The 15,624-nt window shown below is 45.8% G+C and overlaps 2 protein-coding genes across 8 annotated transcripts in view; one reads left to right on the top strand and one right to left on the bottom strand.

Annotated features, from left to right (window-relative positions):
- ANXA13 (annexin A13) overlaps nucleotides 1-13,121 on the top strand; it is a 31,092-nt gene extending 17,971 nt beyond the window's left edge. Inside the window, exons 6-10 of the mRNA XM_079144257.1 lie at nucleotides 716-784; nucleotides 1,185-1,286; nucleotides 5,204-5,279; nucleotides 8,434-8,546; nucleotides 11,097-13,121. Coding sequence (XP_079000383.1) covers nucleotides 716-784; nucleotides 1,185-1,286; nucleotides 5,204-5,279; nucleotides 8,434-8,546; nucleotides 11,097-11,216 — 480 coding nt within the window. The 3' untranslated portion in view covers nucleotides 11,217-13,121. The remainder of the gene's footprint in view (nucleotides 1-715; nucleotides 785-1,184; nucleotides 1,287-5,203; nucleotides 5,280-8,433; nucleotides 8,547-11,096) is intronic.
- FAM91A1 (family with sequence similarity 91 member A1) overlaps nucleotides 1-15,624 on the bottom strand; it is a 209,405-nt gene that overhangs the window by 112,134 nt on the left and 81,647 nt on the right. The gene's annotated exons all lie outside the window — the stretch shown is intronic.

The following is a 15,624-nucleotide window of genomic DNA, read 5'->3' as shown; positions in this document are numbered from 1 at the left end:
TCAGAAGTCCAGGGATGGGTTGGCTGTGTCTTTTGCTCAGGGTCTCACCAGGCTGCAATCCAGGTTTGGACCAGGATTGCCATCTCACCTAAAGCTCAGGGAGAATTTCTGGTCCTCCTGTTCACTTCCCAGCTGTCAACCAGAGACCACCTCAGCCACTGGAGACCATCTGCAGCTCCCAGCCATGTGGCCCCCGGGAACAGTTTGCAACACAGCCGTTTGGTTTCTTCCAGGCTAGCAGAAGCTCATCTCTCTGACTACTCCCATCTCTCACTTTTAAGAGAGTCCTGATTGGGTTAGGCCCACCAAGAACAACCTCCTTTTTGATCCGTTCAATTGATTATGGACCCAAATGACATCTACAAAAATCCCCCAGGCCATCTCTCGTAACATAACCACGGGAGCGACATCTCTGTGTCCACTGCTTCTACCCACATTCCGAGAAAGGGGATTGTAACCAGGTTGTGGGTCACTGAGGTCATTCCATCAGCCTGCTCTGAGGTCAGTGGGGTTCCTGAGTGACCCTGATTTCCACAAGCGTTTTCACAGAAGCAACACTGTTTATCAGTCATGCCCAAAAGATGGCAGCAAAGAGCAGACCTTGACGGTTTGCCAGGCTGAACTGAGCTTCAGGTCACTCTGAAATCACACTCAGCGTCCCAAGGCTGTGGTCCAGTAGAAACTCAAGTAAATAACAATGTATCAATTTTTCTAGGCTAATCGTGATGAAGGAGATGATGTGGACAAGGATCTGGCTGGTCAGGATGCCAAAGATCTGTATGATGTAAGTGTGCTAATGTGCCAGTCTCTACAAATTCTTTTGTTTTTAAATTATTAGCATTGTGTTCAAGAAACATTTCCTTATTTCATGCATACGGGAGTTACTTGGGAAGTAAGTGTGACCTTTAAGGAATAAATATATGCTTAGATCTGTTCAGATCTTATGTAGGGAATTGTTCCTATTCTTATACTCTGGAGCTAACCTGGATCCATTTCGGAACAAGGAAAAGTATAAATAATATAAATATATGACGTATGTTTGTGGGTTAGATCCTCAAAGTGCTTCGTCAATCCATTTGACTTTTATTCAACTTGTGTTTTATAATTGCCTCTAAGTGAGGTCTCATGACAGCACTCAACATTCAGTCTTTTCACAAAGTCTTTTTCAAATTGCTTGCGTCCAGGCAGGGGAAGGCCGCTGGGGCACTGATGAGCTTGCCTTCAATGAAGTCCTGGCCCAAAGGAGCTACAAGCAATTACAAGCCACCTTTCAAGCCTATCAAATTGTAAGTAAGGGGAGAGTGCGCCCTCAGAAATATCCTGAGTTATTTCCAAAGGAAGCCAAGGCCTGGGATAGAGACTGGAAAATCACATGCAGTAGTGATTCTCAGTGGTGGGGACGGGTAAGGCCCAGGACAGCCCCTAAAAGCTAAGGCTGGGATACCCTGGGATATCAGGGACATGCAGAAGTAATATGTTTAGGAGCAAAACTCTAGAGTCCAGGGCCCAGGGGCAAATGCTGGTTGTACCACTGGCAAGTGACCAAACCTCTTCTAGCATCTTCTGTAAATCAGGGACTGGAGCATCACTATCCCCAGCCTCGTAGAGCTATTTTAGTAGTTAAATAAGACAAAGGCTCAGAACAATATCTGACAGGTTGTAAACTCTTCTTATTAGGAGTAGTATTCCAACTGGGTTCACAGTGTACCCACAACTCTCAAGACAGACGCGAGATCCCTCATGAACTGCATTTTTAATCTCATGATCACTTTAAGCCAACAAAGTGAGTTTTGCACTTTCAGAGTACTTAGTGATAAGTCCTTCCTTGAAAAATAATCTTGGATTTGCAAAAAGCTCTCAATGGAGCATCGAATGTCCCCCCCCCTTTTTTTTTTGCCTCCTATTTTATTTTCGTAGAATGGCTTTACCTGTTCGAAGCATTTCTGCGCCTTGTGTTTCATTTCAATTTCACGACAATATCATCACTGTAACGTAGACTGAACAGCTGTGGGGGCCTGTAACTGTTGGACAGGCAAGTCCTCCGAGTGAGGAGCCATCTGTAACTTATCAGGACCACACAGCAAGTCAGTAGCAGAAAGAGGATGAGAACTCCAAGCCTCCCTGGCCCAAGCGCCTACCTCAGCTGGAGCTGGCTGCTCCTCACTCGAAATAGCCTTTCCTGTGAGCTGCCTGTAGATGAAAAGACAGCAAGGCTTTGGGATTTTATCATTACTGTACGTGAGCCTTGAGGGGCCTTTGCTTTCAAATCGTGCCCAGAGTCGTGATCAAAGGCAGCCAACCCAGCATCCCCTGCTCTCTGGGTCTACAGTCCTCTGGCCTCTGAGCTGAGGACCATGGTCCTCCTTCACATGATGGGGGCCACTGATGGAGTTTCCGAGGATGCCTGTCATTGGCAATCACCAGAGACTCACACACGAGTGTGTGTGTTGTGTGTGTGCGTGCACATGTTCAACTGTATGAACTAGTGACTACCTGCAAGGATGCGCTCTCAGCCGATATCTCTAAGTTGATTCCAAAACAGCAGCATCTGTATCACCTGAGAACCTGTTAAAAATGAGAATTCGCAGTCTCCACCCTGGACCCACTGAACCAGATTCTCTGGGGTTCGGGTCTAACCATCTGCAGGACTTAACAAGACCCACAGGTGATTCTGATGCATGATGAAGCTTGAGAAGCCAGCCCTATGCCACTAGCAGTGTGATTTGGGGCAAATTCTTAAAGATCTGTGCCTAAGTCTCCTCACCTAAAAAATGGGTTAAATGATACCCACTTCATAGGATTAGTAAGGATCAAATAAATTCACAGAGGTAAACATTAGATAGTACCTGGCATACTTTATGCATGTGCTCAATAAACATTAGCAATTGTTAGCCATCTCCCCATGTGAACCAACAGGACCAAAAATCAGAGCAAATCTCAAATGGTAATAAGGCACCCTACGGAGGTGATGATTCTTGAAATGAAACCAGCTCTAAAATGCTACCTGTGTATTCTAAAAACCCTGCTCAAATGTCATTCATCTTGATCTTCATTGCTTATTTTTTAGAATTTACCCTGTTCTTAGAACCTAGGTTCAATAAGTTTTGGATGATCTCTGACCAAGAGCACCAAGACACTCGCGAGATCACTGGAATTATTATGTATTAGATTGTCATGGCATAGAGTTGAATTTTAATTTTTGGTACAAAAATTCAGGGTATGTCCTTTACTTTTGCCTTCTAAGCCTGAGTTTTAACTTCTGACTTGCTCAGCAGTCAACCCAAGCAACAGAACCTCCCCAAACCGGTGCATCCTGCAAGATTATTCCAGTTCCAAGTTTTACCAAACGTGAAACACACTGTCCCAAAGCCAAAGTCAGTTCCACGAACGGGGCTCAGAATAAATAGTGTGTACACACACCCATGGACCAGCCTCATACCTCCCTGTCCTGCACCTCACCCTCTTGGCCCTTCCCTTTACACATTCCTTAGCCATCAAGAGCCTCTGACCCTCTGTCATCAAAGCCAGAGTTCAGAGGGCTCTGCTGTGGCATCCATTTTAAAAGAGAGATGTGTCTCCTATATTCTAATAATCTCCCTACAGGTACTGCTACCTGTTTAGTCTCTGAGACTGGTTTGGAATCTACCCTCATAATGCGTTTCTATCCTGAGATCAGAAAACCTGATTCTGTCCAAAGCCCCCATAGGAATTATTGTGGTAACTAAAGTGAAGAGTGAGCACAGAAGAGTCCAGTAGCTGAGTCAGTCCATTGTTTCCAGACTGTTCCAGAGAGTCCAGGAAGATGCCTCTGCAGCTTCCAGGAAGGGGTGGATCCAGAAGAGAAAAGGAGGCAGTAGCATCTCAGTGCAGCGTGTGAATAGTGCCCCCTGGAGTTGGGCAAGGAAGAGCACTGAGCGGGCAGAGCATGGCGTCAATGTCCAGGGCTAGCGTGAGGATCCCCTCCCCTCCCCAGACCAGCTGTTTGTCTGCTTTTATCTGATTTGTGGGCTGAGAGTCTACAGAAAATTGAAAATCACTCTTCAGGCCTGGTATTAAGTAGAAACAGAAAGTAGTTTAATGTGAGGATTTTTTTTTTTTTTTAAGTAAATACAGATCTGTGTGAACAAAAGTTTGTCTTGAAATGCAAATTTAGTCTGCAGAAGAAGAACTCTGTTTCTGGGAAAGTGGTAGGCATTCCTTCCTACCAACTTCCAGACCAAACCCCAGACAGGGGGTGTTGGGGGCGTGCAGCTGAGGCAGGGACAGGACTGCAAGCCCCTGCCTCTTCTACTCTGGCAACATGGCTGGGGACCCCACAGCACAGCCTCACTGGATCTGGGCCCTCCTCCTCTCACATTTATTGTGCCTGCATCTCAAAGAATATCTTGTTTACCCACATTTCCATAATACAAAGCATCAGCTCCACTGCTGTGTACTCAAAGGTCCCAATTATTTATAGGATCAATTGTACCATATCCTGAAAAGATCGTTTCTAAGAAAGAGGAAAGTGCTTAAACCCTGCAAAGAGCTCTCCTTTCTATTTGCCTGCCCTGAGCTTGGCCTGGGCTGTATTTGTGTTAAGCAGAGTCACAATTTACTCTAACTTTAGCTTCTATAAATATTTGGAAAGAAACCTAATGTGCAGAGTGACATGCAAGCCAGCGGTGGATATAAGATCATCTGCAGTCGCCCCAGAGCGAAGGAAAGTGGCATTTTGATGTGGTCAGCCCTACTCTGTCAGGAACGCTAGATCATGTCCCCATCATGAACTTCACAGCCTCTACTTATTCCACCCAAGCCATAAGTGACTGAGTCCCCAGTCCTAAGACAAGGAGACGAGGGAGATGCAGGTCAGATTATTATACCACCATCTCCTGGGAAATTGGAACTGGAAGGGATAAAAAAATATATTGGAAGTTAAAGTACTGTATGATGTAAAGAATTACTGTTGCAGTGTATGTTAAATGTTCCTGGTCGAGTCCAGTGCAGGTCCCCTTTGGACTAACTCCTCAGCAGTGAGAGCCCCTCTCAAATAAGGGGCAGCCACCCCCACCCTGAAGAGCAAGAGCCAGGACAGGAGCTCCCCACAGCTGAGGTACTAAGTCTGGAAGAGTTTAGCACTTCAGCTAGAGGAAAGACCCTGAGAGTTCCAGGACCAAAAGTAAATTCTAGAGTAACAGCCAGACTTTGCTTGTCTCTCCAGCTCATTGGCAAAGACATAGAAGAAGCCATTGAGGAAGAAACATCGGGAGACTTGCAGAAGGCCTACTTAACTCTAGGTAAAGTAAACTTAGGAGGGACCCTGTCCTAGGTGGGGCTTCCTGGAGCCAGACTGGGAGACTGAGTTCTGCATGCAGGAGGATTTCAGGAATGACACACCTAAGCGGCATCCAGTTTAGGTGATGCTGTTTCTGTCCCACAGGGAGCTCTGAAATGGGGATGGTCATAGTGGATCAAGGGGCCAGGTTTCTGCACCCCACATCAAACAGTAATGAGGTCTTTGCAACCTTGGACAAGTCAGCAATCTGCAGAGGGCACCAGACGTGAGCAGTCAGTAAGCAACCCCTGGGGTGCCTCAGCCCTGAAGAAGACATCTCATGGCGCACCAGTGTCCCCTACAATCCCACCAAGACGGGGAGTCCTGAAGATTGTTTGTCAATAGCCCAGGACCATCATATAGTCTCAGGTGGTAGGATAGGGCTCAATGACACATGCCCAAGAATACCCGTGTTTAGGATCAAGACAAGTTTTTGCACATGCCTGATGGCCAGAGGGTTTCCTTTCCATTTGATTCCCTTCAACATTTGCAAAGAATGAGTTTTGTGTAGAAAGGGAGGGGAGGGAGACTAGATCTTGGTCATGCCAAGCAAACCCCAGGACCTTCTCTCTACGTGTTGCCCAAAGGCAGGAAATAGCAGAGAGATGGGCACAGGGCCGTGTCTGGCAGGCTCCCTTTTCCTCTTTGAAAGCACTGGAATGGAGGCATTGTCCACTGTCCACACTGCTGTGGCGAGGCATCCAGGGCACCATCCCAAATGGCACGAGGAATGGAGAGGCTCATCCCCAGAAGAGGAAGAACCAAGCAAGCAGCCCTGAAAGTTCAAAAATGTGCTCCAGTTTCCAAACTCTTCTTTTACTTGCTTTTTGGTTTTTTTTTTAAACAATGTCAACAATTGGGGATTTTTTTTTTCATCCATGCTCATTTTGCATTCAAATTAGCAGGGCCTCTACTATAATGTACAGGGGCCTCAATGTCCCTGGTATTATCGTGATGCGCACTGGACACACGAGTCATCGCATGGACCACTGTCCTTAGAGCTTTAAGGAAGGGTCTCTTAAGCAGATGGAAGCCTCTGTCACGGCCTGGTTCTGAAGCTCTAAGTCCTCACAGTGTGGAGAAGAAAAATAGCAGAGTGTTGTCAGAGGATGGCCATGCAGCCGGTCAATGTTTTAACATTATCTCAGCACCTGCCTGGGCACAGGGACAGGGACCAAGCACAAATAAGACCCAGTTCTTGCTTTTTCCAGAGTTTAATATCCATGGTGGATACGCACAAATCAACAGATTGGGCTACAGTAAAGCAAACAAAAAATTGACAAAGAACAAGGAGAGTATAGAGGAGGGAAAAGCTAATCCCTGGGATTGGGAGCCAGGAACTGCAGGAGTGGAGATACCGGGTGATCCAAAAGTAAAAGTAATTAGAAAAGAACTTATGAACAAACCACACAAACAATAGAACATAATTTTGCAACTCCAGTTTCTAGACATTCCTCACCCTGCCCCCACCTGACTCCTAAAGACACCAATTTATGACAAAAATCTAGAAAGAGAGGCTGGAACCAAATGGCTCCTACCATGACCGTGGGGCCCAAGGACCACTTGCCTCAGAATCTCCTGTTACAACAGTGTCCTGGGCCCACTCCAGCTTTCCTGTGAAGAAACCTGATGGAATGGAGCCCAGAAGCCACACTACACGCTCCCCACTTCTCATCTTGTCCCTCCTGGAGTTCGAGAGCCCCTGCTCTTTTGAGTGAGGTACAGAATGCTGGCTGGCTGCCGGGCCTTCCGCTTGCCTGAGCCACTTAACCCCATGCTTCCCTGGTTATCCCGCCCAGCCTCCTGAGGAACTCCTGCTGCTAACAGCATGGGCTGCTCCCCAGGCACAGACGATCTGCAGTAGAAACGTTGAAAGTTTTCTTCCCATACTCTCAGGAAAAAGGAACGTGAAGGGAAAAGACCCTGAGGTAGGTACAGAGCACAGTGACGCTGGGCCCACAGTGGCTTCATATCCATTCATGCTGCCTGGAGAGGAAAAGTTTATAGATGTCATTAGTGCCAGTTGCCTGGGGACCAAACATGCTGTTCTTCAAAGCAGCATACAGGTTTCTACCAAGGACAACCACCCAGGAGCTTTTGGATTGTTCTTGGGATAAAGAGACCAGACATCTGGGTTGGCACTTTTCATTTCCACTAAAACTCTGGTGGCTGCCATGTGGCCTATAAAAGAAGACTGACCCCCATACTAGGCTCTCCTTCCCTAACCCTGCTCCCCTCCCTTGCTCAGAAGCATCAGCCATGCAGAGACTTAACCTGGAAAATAAGAGCCCCATTCCAGGCCATAATAAGCTTGCACAGTCCACACTTATGCTGAATTTATACTTAGTATTAATAAACATCAAGAAATTAAGTATTTAGAGAATACTGATTATTCGAGAGTAAATAACCTGTTCCTCTTAAGCGTTAGTCACAACGGATGCCTGTGAGCTGGAGGAGGGAGAGAAATGGTGATTTAGCCCAGGAGCAGAGAGGCACCCTAATGCCCAGCTGCTGCGTAGAAAGCACACTCCATTAATCTGTGGATACAGCAAAGTGGCAGACTAGGGGAGGGTAAGAAAGGAGAGCAGCATCATGGGAAGGCAATCTTCAGAGAGGATCAATCATCTTATCAAACCTACATCCCAAGTCTCTGACTGAGAAAATCATGGAGAACCTGGAGAAGGTTTGGAGGCAAGGCTCCCAAAAGTGGCTGAGCCCAGGAAAGCAGTCCACAGTCCCGCTGGGTCAACCTGCGAGATATGACGTTTTATTAGCAAGGTTGCTGGCCGAGGCCTGCTCCAGCACCAGGGATCTCCCTGAGATAGGAACGGTTATTTCTGCAGGTGAGAACCCTGAACCCCCAGGACAATCCTGAGGATGAGCCTTCAGGGAGCAGGATGTGTTCTTACTCTGCTGAAGTGCTTTTGATCTGGCTCTGGTTGAAGGCCCAGGTGTCTTCATCTGGGGAATCTTCCAGATTTCATTCCAAAACAGTGTGACATCAGCTCCTTCCAAACCTCTGCCTCAGGGCTCAGTCAGCTCCAAGGATCGCCAGGGGCCACTCTGGGCCCTTGTAGGGTCCACATGTTACCATCTCCTTTTCTCATCCTGCCCAGTGAGATGCGCCCGGGACCGCGAGGGCTATTTTGCGGGACGTCTGTACAAGTCCATGAAAGGTGTGGGGACTGATGAGGAAGCATTAATTAGCGTCATCGTGACCAGGGCTGAGGTAAGACACACCCCACTCCAAAGAGGCAGCTGCACCTTCACTTAGGTGCACCACTGATGTCGTGGACAAGTAGTCTTCATTAGGGACCTATTTATAGGAAAAGCAAAACGGAGACGGTCCCTGCCTTCCCAGAATGTGTAGAAGGCTGTGCTCTGCTTCAATCCATTTCTTTTTATAAAAAGACAATAGTGATAGCTGCTTCTATTTTTGTCCTCTGTGACTCTGGAGAGTTCATGGCGCTGTGTGGAAGGGGAACTTGCAGAAGCTACGCCTGGCTCCATTTTAAGGAAGACAAAACAGGAACACTGAAAGAGGTTGCCTAGCCACAGAGACAATAAGCAAATGACTCCCCAGTTCCTCAGAGAGGCCTTTTAAAATCGAACACACCATAGAAGCATGATTTTGCACAAGGAACTCTAGGGCCCAAGAGAGTGTTTCTCGACCTTTTCCTTATTGTCCCCACTAAGGACCCTTTTCACACACATCTTTTTCCTAATTGAGAACCTCCCTGCCAATTTTTTTTAAAACCACAGACAGTATTGCTGATCCATTTATGTGCCATTTGAATGATTTATTTCTGGGAACAGTAATGTGGCCTCTATACACTAAAAGATTAAGGATCTTTTTTTACATTCTATGGACAAATTTTTGTCCCCTGTCAGAGAACGTATGTGTCTAAGAAAGAAAAAGGAATGAATAGCCAAAAAGTTGGGAGCAGCTGCCAAGATGCCAAGCTAGCGCTTCTGGACATCGGGTCACAGAGGGGTGTGACACAAAGGGGAAAGGGCATTTTTGCAGTGGCAGCCCTGGAAGATAAGGTGGAACAAAGCAGGTAAAAACCACAGACATCTTTCCCCCATGAAATGTTAAAGGAAGAGGGAGAGACGCCAGCCCAAATTTTGATCCATGCCTTTTGAGGAATACTTAACATCTGACGCTGTTTTTAAATATAACTTCGCAGCAAGACAGTTCTTTCATTTTTCTTTCTATTCCTGGAATATCTCCTCCCCCTTTATCCCTCCTCCTCCATGACTTGTCTTCTTCTCTAAGTCTGTTTCTCTCTCTCCTCCCTCTCTCCTTTGCCAGTCTCTCTGCCACTCTCCTGGAGAGCTTTCCTTCTCCTCTGTCCTCTCCAAGAGCCTGCTTGCTCTGGCTCTCTGGCTCTTACCAGTGCATCTCCCAGCCCAAGACACCAGAGATCTTGAGGGACTCAAAGGAGTCAGGTTCACAACAGAGCAACCCAAGGTTCTGAAAGAGCCCCAGGGAGATTGGATCCCTCCAGAGTTCCTGTCCACAGTTCCCGTTCACTCTGACATGGACCGTGGAATGTTCAGTTCCAGGATGCTCTGTCCCACCTCACTATTGACCACGTGTCCTGGGTAGACAGTTTCTTCTGGCCACTTAGATGGAGTTTGGCCAGATCCCTTAATCCCTCGTAGCCAGAACAGAGCCCCACTGTGTCCCCATCCTGCACCCCACCTTCCTGCCCCTTCCCCAGGACTAGGTAAGGAGCCGGGCAGGGGGGTGGGGATACACACCCTCTGCCTCCAGTAGTGTCTCTCCTCCTGCTTGGCATCCACTTCAAACAATCCCTCACTCCCCCACCTTCTCCTTTCTCTCAGGTCAGCCCTCTAACTGGGGCAGGAGAATAAAGAATCAGATACCTGAGCCACAGTTTCTAGGTCTACAATGCAAGGCAGAGACTAAACCAAAAGAGAGAGAGAGAGAGAGAGAGAGAGAATACTCCTGGTTACAGAGAGCTCTTTGTTTCTTTCATGAGACTCATTTTGTTCAATCTTTTCTGATGCAAGTTACCTCTCAGCTGGAAAGAATCTTCAGCAGAACAATCTTCTTACCTGTTTTTCTCCCAAGTTTTATCCTCAGCGACAGCACCCAGGTTTTTAAACTCTAAAATAAATCCTACAAATGGATATTGATTTGAATTTTGTTGACTGGGTGCTAATACCCATGCTGATCAGAGTATAAGGGGAAAAAAATGCTTCACCTCAGGTTTCTATGATGATAATTTCTTTTACTTTCTACCAAGGGTCAGCAAAGGATGACCTGCTGGCTGAGTGGTACCCGCCACCTGTTTTTGTAGTCCTTCTATCTAAGAGTGATTCATTTCCAAATCAGGACAAAAATAACTCAAAAGAGGGCTGGGGTTATGGCTCAGTGATGGAGTGCTTATCTAGTGTATGTGAGGCACCAGGTTCAATCCTCAGCACCACATGTAAATAAATAAAATATAGGCCCATCGACAACTTTAAAAAAAAACAAAACTCAAAATAAAAATTGTCTGGCATTCAGGTTTTGGATTCCATCAATACAGTTTTAATGGCACATATACATACATGCAGACACCTCTGCTACCTTTGGGGAACGGACTTTAGCTTTCCTTTTCCCATCTACAAAATGGAAATAACAGTGGCTCTACCTCTAAGGCTGTTTAGAGGCATAGCGAACAAATGAGTGTAAGGGCTTAGAACTGCCTGTTCGTGGGGACCACACTATCAATGTTGATGTCCCCTGCCTTTATCTTTCCTACAGGTGGACCTGCAGGGCATAAAGGCCAAGTTCCAGGAGAAGTATCAGAAGTCTCTCTCTGACATGGTGCGCTCAGACACCTCTGGGGATTTCCAGAAACTGCTGCTGGCCCTCTTGCACTGAACCAAGCCAGAGCAATAGGAACATGGGGAGAAACCGCCTTTACCAAGAGCACATTCCAAACCAAGCCTGAAAAGGGACCACAGCACCAAAACCCCTCAAGTCCGGGTTTGTTTTCTTGGCATCTTAAGCAGTTGAGAAAGGCCAAGCTACCTACATCAAGATGCTTGGACAGGTCGCCTCGAATGCTGGCTTAGCACATATCTAGGTTGCTTTCTAACCTTCCTTTAGCATGGTAACTGAAAGCCTTCTAAGCACAAATAAACTCAGCATTTGATAAAATATTAAAAAAAATTTTCTAAAACTATGCCTTTGTAATAAAAATGTTAATACATATCACACAGGAGTGTGGGAGTGCATATGGTTCTGGTAAGGACTGAATGGTTATGGTACAGCCAGTTTGTTAATTTTCCTTCTGTGTGTTCAATTTCAAAGCCTCCATGTTAATTAAAGTTGTGGATTATGACTCCATTCACTGCTTTTCCAAACTGGTTTGATTAGTTTGGGCTCTTGTCCTGGAAATTATAGGACTAGTGAAATGCAAACATATTTGGAAAATGCAAACAGCTCCATTTATTAACAATCACCAAGGACAGGGATCAAGGATGGCATCAAGAAAACAGTGACCTGCCCATGTGACAGGGGTAAACTTCGCTAATCTGCTGCCTGGTTTAATTGGGTTTTCTTACTTCTGGAGACTTTTGACTCATCAGAGCATTCCTTCTGATCTCCAAACACCCTTAGGCTGAGCAATGTGCCAATAGGATCAAGGCCAATAACCTGCCCCTCAAGTTCTGCACCAATAGAATCTCTGTTGCAAGGTGTTGGTCTCATGGAGTTAGACACAGAGGGATCTGTCAAGAGAACCTGGGCACCTCTGTCTAATACTTACAGTTCCCATTCATTGGATCACTCGTACTTGGCACTGGTCAGAAGCATAATTTTATAGTCCTTCCCACAGTTCTATGAAGTTAAATATTACTCTCATTTATCAGTTGAGGAAACAAAGACATCAAGAACCCTGACTAAATTCATTTGCACACAATAGAATTAAGATTTGAATCTCAGGTTGACTGACTCTAGAAATCACACTAATGACCAAGGGGTAACTTTTTTGGAAAAGTAATTGAAGTGCATGGGAATGCTTAATTCCCTACTAACAACCGGTCACTATGCTGGGGACACAAAGGTAAGTAGAACACAGTCTATACCTTGGGCAGTTCATTCTCAAGATAGTAATGGAGATGGAAATCTCCATTAGTTAACAGAATGCTCCACCAGCTTTGAGAAGACCAGATAAAGGGCCCTACTCATGACTAAGAAGATGAGCACGGAGCTCCGCATGGGGGATCTGGAGAATGCTTCACACAGATGCATTTGTGTTGGGCTTTAAAGAATGCACAGACCTCTTCAGAGAAGTGAAAGAAGAAAGTCACTGCAGAGGCTCAGAAGCGTGCGTGGGCAGGATGTGCTCAGGAAAAGATGGACTCTGTTCTTTTGGAGCATAGATGTGGTGAAAGGAGGAATGAGCTGGGGCAGGGGCAGCAAGGAGTCTGCTCAAGACACCTTTGGATCCCATCAGCAATGGTTCTATCTGCCACATGTGGCCTGGGTCTTCTGGACAGTAGCAGGAAGCAGAGGTGTCTAAAACAATGAGATCAGTGATCAGATCTGGGGAGATCACTGTGGTAGTGTGATTAACATATAGCAAATCACCCCAACAGTCTAAAAATAGATGTCATATCGGGGTGTGTTGTTTTAATGGCTTTGAAACAGTGACTGACAAATTAAGAAGTTACATTCATGTTGGTGTTCTCTACCCAAGGTCAACATCACCCTTATGAGCTTTTACTTATAAAAAGCTATTTTTCAGGGCTGGGGATTTAGCTCAGTTGGTAGAGTGCTTGCCTTGCAAGCACAAGGCCCTGGGTTCAATCCCCAGCACCGCAAAAAAAAAAAAAAAAAAAGCTATTTTTCATATTTTTCAGAGTCAAGTTCAGTGACAAAACATACTCACTTTCACTTATTTATTGCCAAAGGTGATCTTTACTTTTATAAACAGAAACAAAGCACCCCATTCTTAGGCTCTGAGCTCATGGTAAGAACAGAAAAGCAAGCCAATAAGAAGAGATCTGTTAAGAACAGAGAAATTTGAGATCGCTGGAGGCCATGATATATGCAGAAGAGCAAAATGTGTTTCACAGAAGAAATGGGCAAAGTGAGACTATAAAGCAAGGTCATTTGCTCAAGGTTAACAAGGAAAGGGCTAGAGACAGAATTCAGTCCCAAGTCTTTCTGACCCTAAGGTCAATGCTATGATTTAGGGTCACAATGACTACTTGTATAGGTTGTCTACTGCACAAGACTGCCTGGTGGGGAGATATCTGGGGCCTAAAATTCAGCCCTAGCTCTGTCCAACCCCGCCAGCAGGGCTGCGGCTTCCTAGAGAGGGTACCTTCTGCTCCTTTGCACAGAGCTGCCATATGGGCTGGTTCCAACTGGCTGGTGTTGCACACAACCTGTTTTACCTAGGAGAATCCACTGGAAAACCTCTCCCCTTGACAAGATGCCTTGTTACCAGTTTTCTTCTCAAAATCTTAAATTCTGACTCTTTAGGCAACCCATAATACTATAAAATCAGTCTTTGTAAATCTCAGGAGTGTTGCAAAGGGAAGATTAAGAAGAAAAGGTATGATTAGCTAATAAATTCTTAGTCCTGGTTTTAGTTTATTGATTTAAGACTCGCTGTTTCCTTTTCAGCCTCGGTTTTGTATGCAACCCACTGTTTTACAGTTGCATGGAGGTTTAATGATATATATCAACCTGTATATATATCTAAGGTATATACTTTTATCTCTTAACATGTGCACCATGAAACCAGCACCACAATCAACAAAATTAACATATCCATTACTGCTAAGTGGACCTAGTGTCCTTTTAAATCCCTCCTTTCTGCTCTTCCTCAAAAATCTTTACGTAATAAATTTGATCTTATTGAGCAAAATGAGAGGACAAATATCAAAATTATATTAAATTCTTGAATTACCATAAAGATAACACATATATCTACTGTTTACATCAAGAAGCGAACATAATACTGTCCCACCGGCCCCTTTATACCCTCTTCCTCTTACTATCCCCTCCATCCTCCCTAATGGGAACTACAATCTTTGATTTCAGCCAGTACTGTTAACGTGTTATTGTTTAGTTAGGTCAAAATGAATTAAGATTCACTTAGACTCATGTTATCTATATCTAAAACAATAAAGAAAAATGTACTATTTTAAGACAAAATAAACAAACAATAAAGCAGAAGTGTGAAAGAAAAAAAGAAGGAAAATCAGATGCAAGTTGTCCGGAGCCGGCAGGCCACACCCCCGCGTCGCCACATGTTGAGCTAAGATGGCGCCTGCCAGATGCTGGGGCGTGTGCCTCTCCTGCACACATAACTGTCAGACAATACCAGGTGCATCCGACTAGATTGCGTGGTGCTTCACGACTGGCCAAGTACACTTCCTTATTTGAGCTCTGGCACGCACTTTCCCCTGATTGGTTTTTGTAATTTATATTAACTGGGTTTTATTCCCCTAATAAACGAGACTTGATCAGGCTTTTGTCTTGTCTCCATTTCTCGTGTCTCTTGTCTCTCCCAATCCCCGCTCCCCTCTCCAGGTTCCCGTTGCAGTCCTGCGGGTTGGGACAGCAAATAATGGTCCAGCCAGGAGCAGTAGCACACACCTATGTTCCCAGAAGCTCAGGAGACTGAGGCAGGAGGATCTCGAGTTCAAAACCAGCCTCAGCAAACCGAGGCGCTAAGCAACTCAGTGAGACCCTCTCTCTAAATACAATACAGACAGGGCTTGGGATGTGGCTCAGTGGTTGAGTGCCTGAGTTCAATCCCTGGTATCTAATCATCATCATCATCATCATCATCATCCAGAAGATGACATAGGGGTTTTTACCACATAAAGGAGATCAATGGTGAGGAAGCACAAGGAAGCAGAGCATGCCAAGGCACCCACTGGACATCACCCTGATTGAGCTGGATGTGACAGCCCCTGGGAGATGTCCCCATCCTCACCTGGCCCAGGAGCATGCAGCCTGGCTCCTGGAACAGCAAAAGACTAACACCCAGGACTCCTCCAGGCCACAAGCTATGTCCCAAACCACACACGGCCAGAAGAGTGCCTCAGAGAAGCCCCAGCAACTAGATCAGCTCAGGTACCAAAAAACCCAGAAATGGACTTCGGCCCTCCAAGTCGACAAGTGAGAGCCCACACATTGAGTACAGAGAGATGTCAGCTGGGCCAGCGTCCCTGCTACTCTCTAACGGCCAGGGCATAGAGTGCAGACCAGGTCAGGAGAAAGAAAGGGATGGTCTTGGAAGGGGTGAGAGTAAATTTTTCAGTTT

Source organism: Sciurus vulgaris (genome assembly GCF_902686455.1).
Source record: "Sciurus vulgaris genome assembly, chromosome: 1".
Lineage (NCBI taxonomy): Eukaryota > Metazoa > Chordata > Mammalia > Rodentia > Sciuridae > Sciurus > Sciurus vulgaris.
The sequence above is the reverse complement of the archived record's forward strand: the minus strand, read 5'-3'. Positions and strand labels throughout refer to the sequence as shown.